General features: G+C 41.0%; 2 protein-coding genes across 2 annotated transcripts; one reads left to right on the top strand and one right to left on the bottom strand.

The window, feature by feature from the left end:
- Positions 1–506: 506 nt before the first annotated feature.
- On the top strand, positions 507–3,121 carry si:dkey-112a7.4 (uncharacterized). Its single transcript, XM_064940426.1, has 3 exons — positions 507–661; positions 1,043–1,388; positions 1,649–3,121. The coding sequence occupies exons 2-3, from the start codon at positions 1,199–1,201 to the stop codon at positions 1,699–1,701; spliced, it is 243 nt and encodes an 80-aa protein (XP_064796498.1). The 5' UTR covers positions 507–661; positions 1,043–1,198; the 3' UTR covers positions 1,702–3,121.
- On the bottom strand, positions 3,122–17,099 carry LOC135516267 (claudin-7-A). The gene is made up of 4 exons (XM_064940424.1): positions 16,462–17,099; positions 13,902–14,066; positions 6,371–6,455; positions 3,122–5,264 (listed from the first exon to the last, which is right to left on the bottom strand). The coding sequence occupies exons 1-4, from the start codon at positions 16,682–16,684 to the stop codon at positions 5,090–5,092; spliced, it is 648 nt and encodes a 215-aa protein (XP_064796496.1). The 5' UTR covers positions 16,685–17,099; the 3' UTR covers positions 3,122–5,089.
- Positions 17,100–19,000: the final 1,901 nt, after the last annotated feature.

The raw sequence follows: 19,000 nt of genomic DNA, 5'->3' as shown, positions 1-19,000 counted from the left end.
GACTGCAGAGTGAAGGAAAAGTAGCCAATAAGTGCTCAGCATATGTTGGGTCTCCTTCAAGACTGTTGGAAAAGCATTCCTCATGAAGCTGCTTGAGTGCATGCCAAAAGTGTGCAAAGGTGGCTACTTTGAAGAATCTAAAATCTAAAATATATTTTGATTTGTTTAACACTTTTTTTGGGCTACTACATACTTCCATGTGTTATGGCATAGCTTTGATGCATTCACTATTATTATAGAAAATAGTAAAAATAAAGAAAAACCTTGAATGAGTAGGCGTGTCCAAACTTTTGTATCTGCCATTTGACCTCAATGCATCTGGAATAAACCAGCTACTGCAGATGAGTCACCTATTTTGTGTGGTTGGTGCGATATAGGTTATGCATATATTGCGTGGATGGCGCGGGTAGGTTCTATTAAACCCACGTTTCAATACAGTCCCTCGCAGTGACGTAGAAAAGAGCAACGTGTGTGAGTCAGAACAACTAGGAAATCCCCCAGTGAGAGTTACGACAGAAGGTGCTGTTCCTTTAAGCGGAGACTTCCTAAAACAAGCACGACACGAAAGGAGCAGATAAACAACAACTGCCGGGGGTAGAATAACCTCGAATAGACCGTTTACCGGGATTAATCTTGTTCATACAAACGACGGATCTTTAAGGTAAGAGTGTTGTTTACAGCTAGACAATTATACACAAAACGTATGTTATTTATTAGTTATAAGGAAAAGGGTACATGGTACGCTTTCTTATAGCCCAGGCCGGCTTGGCAAATATGGACATTGACATGACACACACCACACTTTACACTTAAGTCCAGAAATGAATCCATATTGTATAGGCTATTGCAACACTATGTTTATGTGTACAGTTAGGCCACTATATAATTCATAGGCTCAATGCTGTGAATAATTATGTAGCTAAGATACTTAATTCGTCAATACTGTTTCATCGGCAAACGAGCTTCTCCCGTTATACGCACTTTATCTGGTTAATACTCAGGAACGCAACTAATTTCATGGCAACTATTTCCCCATCCGTAGGTGTGTCAGAGCACAATTTCTGCTGATTTTGCATATCAAAAATCCCAGAACACTGTTGAAAGCCATTGCGGAAGTAAACCCAACCTCGAAGTGAGAAGGGAGAATAGGGGGACACCAAGTGGACTCAACGGAGAAAGACTGCGCGCGACCTTCTGTATGGGAGAGATGTACGGATCGTCAGGAATGCCAGATCTGATTCCATCGAATGGCCCGCGACAGCCTGGTCCGGCCGGCCAGTTCAACCCGGGACATAGGCAGGTAGCACAGAATGGGCATGAGAGGCCCAACCCCCAGAGACTAGGGCAGCGGGCGCCCAAGCTTGGACAAATTGGTCGTTCCAAGAAAGGTGAGTAAAGTGGAAATATTCCTCTCCCTGTACACCCACATATTTTGAGAGATATATGCCTACTGTATTGTGATTTTGTGGTTATGTCAGGTGTTATGAGTATAGACCAAGATAGACTCTGGTTTTAAATGTCTCTGTCATCTTTCCAGCCTCCCCACCACTATATAATCTTATCAAAATAGGAATAAAACATGATTATTCTAAACCTTGACACTTGTATGAGTAGATATTCAACTAATTGTTACCTTTCCCTTTTCCAGTGGACCTAGGGGATGAGGACGTGGATGACATCATGAATAATAATGGCCAATAATAATGTTCCGTGTCCCTCAACCTCTCACCCATCTCCTAACCACACCACATGTGCCAATGAAGATCTTCGAAGCCAAACTCAGCTGAATCAATTTGACCTTGATCAATCAACTTTACAAGTGACCTCCCCTGAAGCTTGGCCTAGGATATCATAGCTGAAAAGCTCATCGTGGCACATTGAGGGACAGTTCTATTGCCGGAATTCTAGACATTAGTTCTAGACATTCATTTTAGGATTCTATAGACCTTTGCATCAAAAGCTTGTATATTGCGGTTAACTTGTCTGTTGTTATACTGTGAATGAATTGTACTGAAACTTGTTCTGCTCTTATTACCTCTGTAGTGGACTATCTGCACTTGGGAAAGTACAGTGTGGCTTGTCTTTAAAGCTTCTAAAGGGCTACATTTGAAAAAAGTTGCACTCTTTAAATGATAAGGTAAAATGAAATGGAGTAGGAGTGCTGATCTAGGATCAGGTCCCCACTTGTCTATAGAATCTTATTTAATATCATCTAAAAGGCAAGTCTGATCTTAGATCAGCACACAGAGGCTATGAATACAGTTTTCTTCTTGGTTACTGATTTTACAAGGTGGATATTTTGTAGAAGATGGCAGGACGGAAGCCTGTTAACATGTAACGTACAGGTGGAACATTGAGTTACTGACCGTTGTGATTTAATCTAAATCTGTGGTTCTCTCACCTTGTGGAGTATCAGGTTACTGCTGAATGATCACTGTTTTGGAATGCAGGGACAGTTGGAAAAGGTTACTACTGATCATTTATATTTACAAAAAAAATATTGTTTTGGTTTATTACCTTGTTTTAAATCAATTATGGATGGCTATTATTTTCCAGCACATTTTTTTTAGAGTTGATATAATATATGGTTTATGTTGTTTTTCTTATGTTATTGCGTAATGGTGCACTTTGTGGGAATGACTGTTAAATATGTGACGATGAAACTTTACATATTTCTATGCACGGATTCTATTTAAGCATCAAGTCGGGGCATACTTCCTGTCCAGAAGGGCTACTTTCTTCTTCGTTTAAATGTTTTTATCATAAAGGCTGAGTCCCAAACGGCACCCTATTCCCTACATAGGTCCTATGGGCCATAGTCAAAAGTAGTGCACTATATAGGGAATAGGGTACCGTTTGGGACATATCTAATATTTCATGTGGACTATAAGGACAATGTTGACCTAACTAATGCCTGTAACTTTCTTGTACACTGGTCACTACTTTCAGTGAAACATTTCATTTCACAGCATAGCTAATAGTGACGCTGTCATGATCACATGGCTTAAATGGATGGAATTGTTATGTGCATTGGTAATGTTTGCATGAAAATGTGATGATTTTTGCATAATAATTCATTATTGGTAATAAAGGAGGGAAGAGCTTTTCTTTTTTAATGGAACGTTTATTATATTATGATTGAAATGCAACCTCCAGAATTACACTTGTCCGTGTCGTACTTCTAAACAGCCAAATACGAGCCCCCATGTCGAACCAAATACGACAAAGAACACACATCACCCTTTGTATAATATTCCTGTTGTGTATTTTATTATCAGAGATGTTCCATATTGGGATATTGACAGTTATAACATTGCATTTGAACTGTTGTTATGAGAAAACAAGAACCATTGGATGAACTTTCAATAAAAGAAAAATGGGCTAGATATACAAATTGTAGAAGAACATGTATTATGTAGTAAGCTACATGGCCATTTATTAAAATAAACATTTCTAGACACATTTTGGACATCGTACAACCATAGAAATATAATTACTATTTAGTAATCTGGTTACTATTACTATCTAATAATTGTATTTCTATGCTTACAACATCACCTAATACAAAAGCACCCACGGTTAAAATTCCACTGAGCATCTTCAAAGGCAGGTTGAGCTTTCTCAGTGATCACAAATATCAAACATAAAATATTATTTATGCAATCTAAAGCTAAAAACACAAGACTGTACTGGAGACACAAGGCTACACTAGCACTTGGGAATGGTACTACCATATTCTGCTACATTTAAAACACAAACAGAGGCTACAATCAGAGCTCAACACTAGCATACTATAGAATGCATTCCAAACATATTGCTCCGCCCTAAGTAGAATACTAGTGTGGACATCAGAACAGAGCAATACTTCATACAGAGTAATTAACAAATGGTCAAACACATAAATAAAAACCTGTTTGATGATAATAATATATATTGTGTATTTCAGTAATAAAAACAAACCAACACTCCTTAGTAATAGTCAAGGCACCTGTTAAGAATGACTGTGGTGAAAGATATTTTATAATGGGATAGAGTATATTGCAGGCCTGTATGAAAAGCCCTCTCCCTTTTGGAGTGCAGTGGTGAATTGCTTGGGGATTCACCATAGTGTATGCAGTCACTCACAACTAGTGTGACGTCAACACTTGGCTTGAACGTTGAACGCCCTTGGTGACAGTCATGTCGACAGAAAACTCCATTGTAAAAGAGCGGGTGGGGCGCTCGTCCCTTTTGCTATTATACATACATAGCAATCCCCTGAGTATGCCAAAAGTATGCCCTTCGCACCACACAGAGTTTAATTTATTACCTTCAATTACAATGGAAATGCTAAATTAAATGCACAGTGTTTCTTACAGGGGAGTGAGAGTGTTTGCCATGATGCGGCATCTTGGCTGTAATACGAGAAGTGTGTGTGTGTGTGTGTGTGTGTGTGTGTGTGTAATACGAGAACATACACCCTAAGACATGGTCTGTTAATATAAGGCGCTTCCAATAACCAATTACAGTGTATTTGTGAGGTTCACTCATAAACTCATAAACAATTGTGGAATGTTGGGAGGGGGTGAGAGACGTCACTCAAAAACAAACTACTGCATGATAGAGTCTTGTTGGGGTGGGGGTCGGGCGGTCTCCTCTGTAAAACTATATTCACATCCAGTAATTCTTTCTTTTTTTGTCATCCTCTCATACTATCCCAATATGCCCCCCCAAATGCAAACTTCATGGGCAACATTTACGCTGTCCAAAAGAGCACAGATCTGTGCAAATTTCTTTTACAGTAAATCTCATTATAATCTGGCAGCTGGTTTAATTTGAAACTCATGCGTTACTCTTTATGCATTGCTCAGTTTACTAAACTCTAGTTAAATAACTGCATCCTTAATACACATTGTTGAAGAAAAATTTCAGATGAAATCACGGTGCCAGAATATAATGAAGTTTACGGTATTTCTTGTACATATCTGTGCTCTTTTGCGCCACAAAAATTTCACCCCATAAGTACAACAGACTAGTCAGGTTCGACTCCATGTACAAACTCTTTCATATTCAAGCTTCTGTTATTCCGGTTATCGGCAGTCGAGGGCACTCACACATACTCCTTGGTGCTGCTGGGGGGGGAGCGGGCGCTCACGCCACTCATGGCGGGGTATTTGGGCACCGGCTTTTTACTCCTGGGGCAGGAAGATGCCAGCATGGCTCCCCCCAGCACATCCAGGAAAGAACCCCCCCAGGCAATGAAGATGGCTGCTCCAAACTCAAACCTGTGAGTGGGGAGAGGGAGAGAAGAGTGTGACATGGTTTTAGAGCAGTGTTCTTACATTCTTCGGTAACACTTTACACCTTAAGTTGCCCCTATAGCCTTTCAATAATAAAACATAGTTTTGTCCATTTTTGCCCTTACGAAAAAAGATAGCAGTCATAGTGCAGTATAACTGCAGTTAAAGTGCATACCAGTCGACTGCAGTTACTACACTTTACTGCAGTTTAAAAACGGCAATCTTTTTTTGTAAGGCCGCAAACAGGTTAATGTAGCCCTAAAAAATATTCAGCAATTGTGTAGGCAGCCAGGGCTGTCTCAGCCTCCAGTATTTATGCTGCAATAGTTTATGTGTCGGGGGGCTAGGGCCAGTCTGTTATATCTAGAGTATTTCTCCTGTCTTATCCGATGTCCTGTTTGAATTTAAGTATGCTCTCTCTAATTCTCTTTCTTTCTTTCTTTCTTTCTTTCTTTCTTTCTTTCTTTCTTTCTTTCTTTCTTTCTTTCTTTCTTTCTTTCTTTCTTTCTTTCTTTCTTTCTGAGGACCTGAGCCCTAGGACCTTGCCTCAGGACTACCTGGCCTGATGACTCCTTGCTGTCCCCAGTCCACCTGGTCGTACTGCTGTTTCCAGATTCAACTGTTCTGCCTGCGGCTATGGAACCCTGACCTGTTCACCGGACGTGCTACCGTATCCCAGACCTGCTGTTTTCAACTCTCTAGAGACAGCAAGAGCGGTAGAGATACTCTGAATGATCAGCTATGAAAAGCCAACTGACATTTACTCCTGAGGTGCTGACCTGTTGCACCCTCTACAATCACTGTGATTTTTTATTATTTGACCCTGCTGGTCATCTATGAACATTTGAACATCTTGGCCTTGTTCTGTTATAATCTCCACTCGGCACAGCCAGAAGAGGACTGGCCACCCCTCGTAGCCTGGTTCCTTTCTAGGTTTCTTCCTAGGTTCCGGCCTTTCTAGAGAGTTTTTCCTAGCCACCGTGCTTCTACACCTGCATTACTTGCTGTTTGGGGTTTTAGGCTGGGTCTCTGTACAGCACTTTGTGACATCAGCTGATGTAAGAAGGGCTTTATAAATACATTTGACTTACTTGGTGTTGACAGGAGTATAAGGGTTATAGAAGGCCCGGATGACATTGTGAGCGAACCACGAACAGGCCACTACTGCACACAGAGCTGAATGAGAAAGAAAAAACATTCACATACAAAAAAAAGGGGGATCAGACGGATCAGCATTGTTTTACGTCAGACGGCGTCACTCCTAAGTGACGCTCATCCCTCAACTGATCAGTCTTGTAGGATGTGTAACTCATATTAACATTTTAATATTCCAGAGCATCCGCCATTCAAATATGAAAACATATTTCCTAATTTATGATGTCACTGCGCTTTCATTGATCCTCTATGAAATAGGCAGAATAGCTAGCTAAATGATCAATTGCATTGAGAGAAAAAACAAAATGGTGGCTACCTCCTAGTAAAATGATGTGCAAGCATGTTAGCCGCAAGTGCCTTGATCAGCTGCTTAACTTTAGCTAACTTGTAGCTAGCTTACTGACATAGCTACCTAGCTGACTCTACCTTACTGACATAATCGGATTGCTTGGCTTGTTTAATTACCCTCAAGTTGTAGACATGCTGCCTCAAAAGTAAGAGGGAATGTTATCTGATTCTGGGAACAGATAGAACAGGTAGCGCATCTGCCTCATGAAAACAGCTAGCTTTTGTTGGAAGCATTCAGCATTGAGTGTGCAGCACAAGGTAGCTGGTTGGTTAGCAGCATCCCATTATTAGTTTTATATTAAGTGACTGGCTCAGCTAGCAAGCTAATGTTGGACAAATTTGACCTCTATTGGCTAGGGGGCAGAATTTTCACTTTTGGATAAATAGCGTGCCCAATTTCAACTTCCTGCTACTCATACCAAGAATATAATATAAGATATGCATATCATTCATATATTTGGATAGTAAACACGCTGAAGTTTCTAAAACTGTTTGAATCATGTCTGTGAGTACAACAGAACTTATGTAGCAGGCAAAACCCCAAGGACTAACTCTTCTGAATTTGTTTTTCTTCTCTCTGTTCCCTGACTTGTTATTGCCAAGGGATATTTCTTAGGAACCTGTTTTCAGTTCCTACCGCTTCCACTGGATGTCACCAGTCTTTGGAATTTGGTTGAGGTTATTCCTTTGTGCAATGAAGAAGTAGGCCATCTAGGAACTGGGTACACTTTTGTGAGTTGCGCAAGTTGTGAAAAGTGGTGCTGGTTTGTTTTCATTCCTGTAAAGTTCATAGGCAACTTTTGAAATATTTTGTAGTGACGTTGCATTTTTTGTAAGTTGTATGGACGAAATTAATCGAACAAAAGGACCAATTGTGATGTTTATGGGACATATTGGAGTGCCAACAAAAGAAGCTCGTCAAAGGTAATGCATGTTTAATATTTTATTTTAGCGTTTTGTGTAGTGCCTGCAGGGTTGAAATATGCTAACTACTTTGTTTACTGCTGGTACAGATGGTGCAGGCTATCAGATAATAGCTTCTTATGCTTTCGCCGAAAAGCATTTTTATCTGACATGATGGCTAGATTCACAACGAGTGTAGCTTTAATTGAGTATCTTACATGTGTGATTTAATGAAAGTTTAAATTTTATAGTATTTTATTTGTATCTGGCGCTCTGCATTTTCCCTGGCAATTGGCCAGTTGAGACATTTGCGTCCCGCCTATCCCTAACTCAAGCTAGCTTTCATGCACATTGTCAATCTTCAGAAATACTGCTTGTTAAAGCACAAACAGTATTTTGACTTCCAGATGAAAAGCGTACCCAAAGTAAACTGCCTGTTACTCAGGCCCAGAAGCTAGGATATGCATTGGTGGATTTGGATAGAAAACACTCTAAAGTTTCTAAAACTGTTAAAATTATGTCTGTGAGTATAACAGAACCGATATGGCAGGCGAAAACCCAGAGGACAAACCACCCCCCCCCAAACAAAATGTCAGCCTACCTCTATTTTCAATGGCTATCACTTTAATTACAAGGCCAAGTCCTCCCAGATTGCAGTTCCTAGGGCTTCCACTAGATGTCAACAGTCTTTAGAAAGAGTTTCAGGCTGGTTTTTGGAAAAATTAGCCAGAAATTGTAGTTTTTCTAGGTGGCTCCCATTTTGGCTGTAGTGTTTCCAAGCGTTTGGTATTTTTCTCCGGTAAAGACAATAACGATTCAACGTCTTAAATTGTATTGTTTATTTATGTATAAGGATACCTAAGGTTTGATTATAAACGTTGTTTGACTTGTTCGGAAAAGTTTATTAGTAATGTTTGGGATTCATTTTGTATTCATTTTGATGGAAGGAAACTGGGTGGATTATTGACTGAAGTGCGCCAGCTAAACTGAGTTTTTATGGATATAAAGAAGGACATTATCGAACAAAAGGACCATTTGTGATGTAACTGGGACCATTTGGAGTGCCAACAGAAGAAGATCATCAAAGGTAAGGCATTTTAATCCCACACAGTTATACATAAAGAGATCAATGATCAATTCAAACAATTTTACTCTGCGCTATACACCCCTGAATCCCCTCAAGACCCTTTGCTGATTGATTCCTTCTTTAATGGCTTGAATATGCCTTCAATTGATACAGACTCACATGACTGTCTATAAGAAGAATTTACATCTGAGGAGATTGCAACAGTAGTATCCACAATGAAAAGTGGTAAATCACCGAGTCCGGACGGTTTTCCAACCAAATTTTACAGGACGTTTTCTGGTCTGCTTTGCCCATTCTTGTCTCGATTATTTGCAAAGTGCCTTAATACCTCAAAGATACCGCCTAGTCTTTATCAGGCTTCAATTGCATTACTATTAAAGAAAAACAAAGACCCCCTGGAATGTGGATCCTATCGCCCAATCTCGCTTTTAAACTGTGATTACAAAATCCTAGCCAAGCTTTTAGCCATTCTTATGGAAGGCTCGCTGCACCATGTAATACACCCTGACCAGACTGGCTTTATGAGAAATAGGCATTTGTTTGTCAATATTAGGCGCCTTACGAATATACTGTACTCCCCAGAATCAGGGGACCCGGAGGTGGTGGTCTCACTTGATGCAGAAAAAGCGTTTGACTGCGTTGAGTGGGATTACCTAACAGCTGCCCTTTATAGATTTGGCTTTGGCCCCATATTCATTTCGTGGATAAAGATTCTTTATTTTCCCCCATGGCTTCGGTATGGACTAAAAACTTGTCCTCTGACTATTTTCCCTTGCACCACGGATCCAGAAAGGGTTGTCCACTCTCCCCCTTGCTGTTTGCTTTGGCAATCAAGCCTCTCGCCATTGCACTATACTCTAATGATGCCATTCAAGGAATAATTAGGACGGGCTTAGAGCAGAAAGTCTCACTATATGCTGACAACCTCCTTTTGTTTATCTCTAACCCTTATACCTTATTCCCACGTTCCTTAACTGTTCTTAAAAAGTTTGGATCAATCTCAGGGTACAAGCTGAATCTAGGCAAGAGTGAGCTTTTTCCTATAAATAAGGCTGCTTTAAAGTGCTCTTTTACAAGTTTTCAGCTTAGGATTGTCCGGGATCAATTCACCTACTTGGGAGTTAAAGTGACAAGGAAATATTCAAATTTGTTTCAGGAAAACTTTGTGGCTCTAGCAGACAGTTTGAAATAATCTTTTACTTTTTGGAATTCGCTACCTTTTTCTCTTATCGGAAGGATTAATGTCATTAAAATGAATGTGTTGCCCAAATTTGTACATTTATTTCAAGGTTTACCCATTTTTATTCCAAAATCTTTTTTTAATTCACTGGATCAAACATTCATGTATTTTATTTGGGATGGCAAGGTACCACGGATTGGTAGAAAACATTTACAGAAGCCTAAGTCATTGGGGGGTTTAGCTCTACCAAATTTCCAGACATACTATTGGGCAGCAAATTTCAGATCCCTTCTATACTGACTGCAGACTGATCCTACTGGCCCTAGACCACTCTGGGTCCAGATGGAGTCTGAATCGTGTAAACCTGCTGCACCTTCCTCTGTGTTGTGCTCGTTTCTCCCAGTGTCCCTAGGCAAAAGGTGTGTCAACACAATTGTAAAGCAGTCTCTTAAAATTTGGAATCAGTTCCGTTTTGCCTTTAGCCTACAAGGCTTTTCTCTATCAGGCCCAATCAATCAGAACATTTTATTTCCTCCATCTTTGAATGATGGGGCTTTTGCCATCTGGCACTCACTAGGCCTCTCCTCACTAGCCCAATTATTATTTGATGATACATTTGCCTCTTTTGCTCAGCTACAGGAAAAGTTCAACCTCCCCCAATCCCACTGTTTCCGCTATCCCTAGACTAGGAACTTTGTCAGAGCTAACACACCTGAATTTCCCCATAGGGCTGCGAATACAGCTATAGAGAGCATCTTTGAACTGAACAAGCTTCCTAGGGGCGCAATTTCAGGTGTGTATGCAACCATTCATGACCTACAGAACCCTTCTTTGGTGCCTTTAAAGCCTCGATGGGAAAATTATTTGGGGGAGGAACTTGGGGAAGACACCTGGGAATCTGTGCTGCACAGGGTGCATTCGTCCTCTTTTAGCACGAGACACAGCCTCATTCAATTCAAGGTGGTTCACCGTATCCACTGGTCCGGGCCAAACTTGGAAGAATATTCTCTGATTTTGATCCTACCGGTGTCAGATGTAAAGTGGAACCAGCCACACTGTTGCATATGTTTTGGGGCTGTCATAAACTGTAAGGTTTCTGGGAATTAAAATTTAAATGTTTCTCTGATATATATGACACTGTTAAAAATAACGTCTCCCCTTTTTGGAGTACTGCCCATAGTTACCCCCCTGTCAAGAATCCAGTTGGACACTGTTGCTTATACAACTCTTTTAGCTAAACGGCTAATACTACCGAACTGGAAGATGGCAGCTCCCCCATCTTATAAATATTGGGTGAGAGATGTGTTGTGCTCTCTGAGTTGAATATATTATTTATATTGCTTTGTGTTGTCTTCTGTGTGTAAAATTTAATAAACAGAGTTTTCAAAAAAAGGCAAGACATTTTTTATATCGCTATTTCTGACTTTCATGTCGCACCTGCCTGGTTGAAATATGTTTTTCATGTGTTTGTATGCGGGGTGCTGTCCCCAGATAATTGCATGGTTTGCTTTCGCCGTAAAGCCTTTTTGGAATTTGACACCGCGGCTGGATTAACAAGATGTTAAGCTTTATTTTGATGTATTACACTTTTTAGATTTTATGAAAGTTAAATATTTCTAATAGTGTAGTTTGAATTTTGCGCTCTGCAATTTCACCGGATGTTGGCCAGGTGGGACGCTACCGTCGCATTCCACAACTGTCCAAGAGTATGTTTGGAATATTTATTTCTCACACAGAACCAATAGAATAGGTAAACTTATGTACTATGGGGATAGTAGATGGACATAGGTTAGTGCTTTTGCTGTTTGTTAGGCCTACTCATCTTGTTGGCTGATGAAAAGTAAATGTGGACAGTTCTTCTAACATCTTGAATATGCTCCTCGGAATGAGATAAGAAGGAAATGCGCAGTTGTGTCCCCTGATGTGTCTGTCTTCACTTGTAGCCTACTTCGAAGCTAAGATGCCTGTGAAACTGACCCGATCACGCGACGGGCATTGGCTAATAAGAATTGAGATCTCTGAGAGAGCCATGTGAGTGAGTGGTGCTTAGGAGAACAGCGATTAGCAGCCGGGAGAAGGGAATTATAATTATTATATTCAGCCCAAGGGCAAAACGGCCACACAAGGATGCTGCCGTGAAATTCAAGGCTTGGTGAGAATATTATCAAGTGCTTGTCAAATTGTGAATGAGAGACTGATGAAGTGTGTGCAGCCTGTGCAAGAAACAAAGCAGAGCTCATGTCTTTCATGAGACTTTTTTCAAATAATCATTAGAGTCACATCATGCAGCCTTGGAATGTACAGTATGAAAAATCAAAACATATAGCCCAACGTTTGAATCACAATTAAAGGTGCATAAATAACTTTAAATTAAGTATTTGGAGAACCTATTTCTTTGTTACCCGCTCAATACAGAATAGCCACATGTGCACACTCCCTCTGAAATCATTTGGAGAAAATATCCTCTCTATTTTATTCAGCATTTTTTCAATTGTGTTCTTCATACTGTTTTGCCACAGAATTCTAAGCCAATCTTGTCTGCTAAATGAACTAGTGTATCCCACAGCCATATAGCAGAGCCAGATCAGGGTCTAACATAACGTCAGGGCATGCTATTCTGTTCATGTTAAATAGACTACATTTTCTTCATATCATGTTTCTTTAGACCTGTCTAAAATAAATCATGGTTTAATGTGACTATATGTAGGCTATATTAAATGTATTTATTATACTTGTAGACATTCCAAAGGTCTGCATCAGTGGTTTATAGGCTATGCGTGGAAGCCAGGAGATGCTAAACCTGTTTATGTTAATTAACAGGCAATTACCATGAGACCGGCAGCTATTGGCTTGACAATCAACGGCTGACAAAATGTTATGACTGCAACAGCCCTATTATTGACAGAGTTGTTGTTTTAGCTTAGATTAAGGACTACTTTCGAGCTATCCCATTACGCTTTGCGAGACACGAGACAGATCATTGCAGGAGGAATTGGAGGAATTGAAGCGCTATCGGACAATGGCAGATCAGTACATTCAGGTATCATCAATACATATTTGAGAGAGGGGAGCCAAACACTTCTCAAGAAGTCAATGGGCGGCTAGCTATTAAATCCCCCCTCCCACCCAACCATACTGCCATTGTCCTATAAGAGTTTTCATATGATCTAAGATTGCATGCAAGTACTTTCATTATAATCTAAAAGGTCAAACTGATCCTAGATCAGCACTCCTACTCTGAGACACTTTAGACCTGTAAAATTGCAGGTAGTCTAGTACATATTTTTTTCTACTCTGAGACCCATTAGCTTTTTACTGGCATTGTTCTATGAGAGTTTCTAATGACCTCTTATATAACAGTAACATTCTGTATCCCAAATGACACCTTATTCCCTATATAGTTCCCTACATTTGACCACCAGTGACATTTGACTAGTGAAATGGAGTGCACTAAATAGGGAATAGTGTCAGAGTAATAGCCACAGTCAGTAAAACGTGCCCATTCTCTCCCTCTTTGATCTCCAGGGGAACCTAGGTAGATGAGTGGGACTTTTATTGTGCAACATTTCGACCCGAAGGCCTTTGCCAGGTTTATATGAGTGGGAAAGCAGCTGGTGGCCAGACAGAGGAACAAACCCCTCATTTATAATAGTGACCAACTGAGTGTGGTGATTCTCTTGATCTCTTTCTATAGCTCCTGGTATGGACCAGAATGATCAAGTGATCTAATGAGCATGGATTTCAGACCAGTTTAGAATTTATTTTTTTACAAAAGTAGGGCCCTGAGATTTTCATGACCAAGTAATTAAATCATGTGTTTAACTCTGGACCTTAAAAAATAACATGTTTGTGGTGATTCTCCTGATCTCTCTCTGATCTCTGATCTCTCTCTCCCCCCCTCCCTCCCTCCCTCCCTCCCTCCCTCCCTCTCTCTCTCTCTCTCTCTCACCTCCAATCAGTAGGATGATGCCTCCAGTCATGGCGGTCCGAGACTTGCGCACTTTGTTGTTCCCTCCGCAGGTGGTACACTTCATGCCCATAGTGGCCACGCCCAGCCCAGCGATAGATACGATGATGCCAACGATCATCAGGGCACGGGTGGCCTGGAGAGCACCTAAGACACACACACACAAACACCAGGGAGGGGAGCGAGAGAGGGATAAGGGAGAGGAGGGAAAGGAGTAGCAAGATAGTGAGAGAATGAGGGAGTGTGTGTGTGTGAGAGAGAGAGAGAGAGAGAGAGAGAGAGAGAGAGAGAGAGAGAGAGAGAGAGAGAGAGAGAGAGAGAGAGATGGTACAGTTATAGAATGATATTGTATAGAAAGCTTTCAATTATAGGCATGGGGGATATATTGCAAATGTCAATTAATAAACTTTTTTTTTTATCAGCAAGTAAGCAAAAGTTGTGAACAAATATAAAATATGCACTATCATCACAATCCAACCCCAACCGTGGATCATATACAGTATGGTGTTCACAAAGTATTGGATTTAAAAAAGTGACTGTATAAACACAGCTCAATGGATCACTGGGGTTTAATGTGCGCTGACGGGATACTTTAATGTGTGTTTTTCCTGGATTAGAAACCCTGAGATACATCCTCCCTCTCCCTCCCCCTTTCTCTCCCTTTCTCTCTGTCTCGCTCTCTCTCTCTTTCATGATCTCTCTCTTCCATCTGCTTTTGTTGAGAGGAAGGGGGCAGTGAAAGCTACTGTCAGGACACCCTAATCTGTCACCTCCCTCCTAAAACTGACAGAGGGTGGGAGACAGAGAGGGAGAGTACCTCCTTGGTCCACCCTGAACCAGTCTGTGCCAGTCCAGGCCATCCCTGAGCTCACAAACACAACCCTCCATCCATGAGAAAGGGAGGGAGGGAAGGAGAGAGGGTACCTTTCTTTTACTTTTAGATTGGTGTGTATTGATGTGAATTGTTAGATGCTACTGCAATTTTGGGGCTAGGAACACAAACATTTTTTTCTACACCCACAATAACATCTGTTAAATATGTGTATGTGACCAATTAAATAGGATTTGAGGATGGGGGTGGGAGAGAAGGCAACTGTGGGTGGGGAGGAGAGGGAGGAGAGAGGGAGGCAGAGAGGGGAAGAGGGTGATGAGGAGAGAGGAAGGAAGAAATACTAATCTTCTGCTGTACTTTAAACACACAATGAGGGTCCTTTCACCATCATGCAAATTGGGGCTACCATGGAATATCACCCCATCACCTCTGTACCCCACCCCCTGTACCGTTCCAATAACCCCCAAACCTGCCCTCTGTCAGCAGGTGCAATTACAACAAGTGTTCTGAATCTGAACAAGCCTCTCTGTTCAATGAAACCCCTCACACCAACAACAATGACCAGAGAAACCAACAGGAGTAGATGGGGAGTTGTATCAAATCACACCCTGCTTCTCGTCATCATGGTGCCCTAAGGGTTTGGGGCGACCCGAAGTGGGAGGAGGAGGTAAAATTCCTGTACAGGGTACTGTGCTGCTGTCGCCATGGCTACTCCTGTGTTCTGTATTCTTCTGGTTGTTTACCGTTAGGTCGTTAGGACCAAGTCGTCTCTGGCATCTGGAGCCCCAGCCAGCCCCCAGTCCCCTCTCTATGCCAGGGAACAGTGGGTGATGAATGGGCAGGGGCCTGCTTAGGGGGTGGAGTGGCCCAGTCATGCGAGAATATACAGCAGAGAGGGGTGGAGGTGGGTGGGGAGGTTGGTGAGAGGGTGCCAGAAGTTAACAATATCCCACTGTATGTTAACACGAAGGGTGCTACTCAAGGATAACCATGAGGGCCAATGACTGACTAACAGCTCTGAGCCAACACCTTTATCAGTGGCACCAACGTGCTGTATTGAGGATGCACTACACCATAAAGGGGAGTGTGGGGAACCTCAGCTGACCGTCTCAGGTGTCTGCTCACCTGTATCACCCATCAATCAACACTATTTACTGGTACAACATGAGACTTCCTGACACAAGTGAAGTCACCAACTTCCCAGAAATCCTCCTTTGATAATTAGATAATAGTGGATATACAACAACATAATGCACAGGATGCACATATAGTCACAGAGATTGGAAGAAAAAATAAGCAAGGCATACATTTTATATTTTACTTAAACTGGCAATCTGCAGTTGCTACTTCCCTTTTTGGAATTTATAAATTAATGATATGTACCCATTGATTCTTGAAAACTCTAACATATAACTGCCTCATGAGTTTACTTCAACTGTCCTACCCCATCAGAACCCAAAATATAACATCGTTTTTACTCCAATCATGTAAAGAAAACCTAAACAAACACTATATAATCTTGAAACATGCTTAAAACTATAATGTTGATATCATGGATGGTCATTCCTTGTATCCATAGCGCTGTCTATGAATTTGAGAGTGGGTGTATCTCTCCAGCCACATCCATCAGCTTTTTACCAAAACAGGGGGCCGGGATAGCTTTCTTATTGTTTCAACTTCTGATTGCCACTTTAAAGCATCTCTACTTACTGTCGAGCTGCAGGATCGAGTCATATATTTTACATTGGAGCTGCCCTGTGCTCTGAAACGCGCATGACATCCATAATCCTTGGTACATGGCAACCGCCGTTATGATGTTGTCTCCTATGTACGCAGACATCTTCCACTGTGGCAGAATGGTCCCCACGATCAGTGCAATAACACCGACGAGTGACAGGGCGAATCCTAAAAGTTGAATTCCCGAGTTTGCCATCTTGAAAAAAAAAAAAGATTTAGTGGATTATTTTGATTCCTAAATAAATACGTTTCTGTTGGCGAAAAAAAACGAAGAATCCTTTGGGTGCGTGTGTCCAAAGGCTACGGTTATCTTGCTGACCACTCTTTCTCACTACACCTGCTGTCGTTATCCTTCCAATTAGGTCGATCTACCTACGTTTCTTTTACGCGGCAGAATAGCGGAATCAGTAAACACAATCTCTGAGTTGTGAAAAGGTTTTGCTTGTCTATCTCCTTTCCACCTGTTTTCTGCTATAGTTCGAGTCGCGCCTTGAATACTGTAGTAGTGAGAGTGCGGACGGAATATTTAAATTCTGGATGGTGTGCGCGCGAGAGGTGTCCGGTGCCCGGTCTCTTCTCGCATCCCCTCCTCCGGTGGCAGTTACCGTTATGTCACGCCCATTGATTTGGCTACTCCTGCATTCTAGCCGTTCGGTAGTCGGTACTGTAAAAACCACGGTACAGTTCATATCGGGCTGACCCCCTCCCCCCCCAGTGGGTTCATCTTTTACTTTCAACAGTTGTCCAGCTGACAGTAATTGACCTTTTCTTAGAAATTGTTTAACAGTTTGTGATGCCTCTCCTTGTAGTCATAGACGTGCATTTGTTTTAAAAGAGATGGCATTATAGGCCTTGTTAATAACATTATAAAGGCGTATATGTGCTTATAACAAGTTAAACATCAGTATACGTGAATGCTTTAAGTAAAGCTTTACCAAAATATCCACCTGAATCTTTATAATACGTTAGTCTTGTGTTGAATCATATTGCATTGTTCAGTTCAGTAGGTAAACCTTGTTTGTTATGTAATTTAAACACAGGATACACCTCATTAGAATATTATCAATCTTTAATAAAATAATTTTGTCGGAATAATATTTTTTATTGTCTAGACTTTAGAAAAGCGAACAATTACTAATTATACCGAATAACAATCACATTCCTTTCAATCTTTCACTCAAGATTTTAGCAGCGATACAGAGAAGCATTTTGAGTTTCTTTAAAAAAATAGCCTCCAGTAAAGCATGTATGCTTACATATGCAGAAAAATACTTGGTTTAAATGTAATCTGGTACCTTATGATAATATCATGATATTTGTGTATTAATTATAATGCCAGGGTATGTGCCTGCATTGATGATGTGTGTTATGATCCCATGTGCTGTGTGGTAAATTGGATGTAATATCCTAGGCATGTTAGTGCAGTATATTGAGATGTGTGATTTACAACAGTCAGAATGACACCCTCATTAAAATTACAATTGGACAGTCAAGTCGTATGCTTAGATGACCTAAGCAGACAAATAGACATGTTTTTTTTTTTTTTTTACACAGAATTAGGCATAATGATTATGGCTCTAGATTGCAGGAAAAATCTGTTTCAGGTGTTTGAAAAATGCAAAATTCCAGTCAATTCAGTACAATGAAATTACACAGTTCCAATTCTCTTCAATGAGGAACATTTGGAATTGGGTTTTCTTTCTGAATTGACTGCAAATGAAATGGAAGCGACTCCAACCCTGGTGGGGTCAGTTGGAATCTGATGGTTTTCAGCATTTTTTCTAAAGGAATCATTTAATCTTTTGTGGCCAAATTTGGCTTGATTTGAATCAATTGCAAACACATTTGAGTTCATATTTGATATATTTTGTTATTGGCTTCAGTAAAGGAATCATTGCCAATTCTGTTTGGCACTACTTATTAGAGTAGGCCTATAATTGAATCAACTGACCCCTTACCCATCTAGTCCACATATAATGATCTCCCTACAGTATTTCATTTGCATAATTCAGCAGACGCTCTTATCCAGAGCAAGTTACAATTGTGAGAGCATACATTTTCATACTAGTTCCCTGTGGGATTCGAATCCACAACCCTTGCAGTGCTAGTGCCATGCTCTACCAACTGAGCTACACGGGACTACTCCCAGAGCTGTCATGCTGGCTGAATCAATCAATCATCCAATGAGCACTTCACTTCACTTCCTGGTTGTGATTGGGCAGTAATCGTAGAACAATGACCGCCATTGTCCCAAGAGCAACATGACTGGCGCCACAGTGTGTGTGACTTCACACAGCTAGGAAACCCCCATCCACAGCCGGACACTAGGAGGAAGCTATGATCATAGACGCTCGGGAGGAAATCATATCTACAGTGCCAGAATACTAAGATTTTTGCAAGCTACCAATGGATTAAAGGTAAAAAATAATACATACTTAGAGCTTGATGGGTGTTTCTCACAGAGCATGGTAGGCTACAGGATGTCCCAAGGGCAGGGCTGAGTCCCCTCCCC

This window comes from Oncorhynchus masou, chromosome 27 (assembly GCF_036934945.1).
Source record: "Oncorhynchus masou masou isolate Uvic2021 chromosome 27, UVic_Omas_1.1, whole genome shotgun sequence".
Lineage (NCBI taxonomy): Eukaryota > Metazoa > Chordata > Actinopteri > Salmoniformes > Salmonidae > Oncorhynchus > Oncorhynchus masou.
Note: the sequence above shows the minus strand (reverse complement) of the source record. Positions and strands in the feature narration are given on the sequence as shown.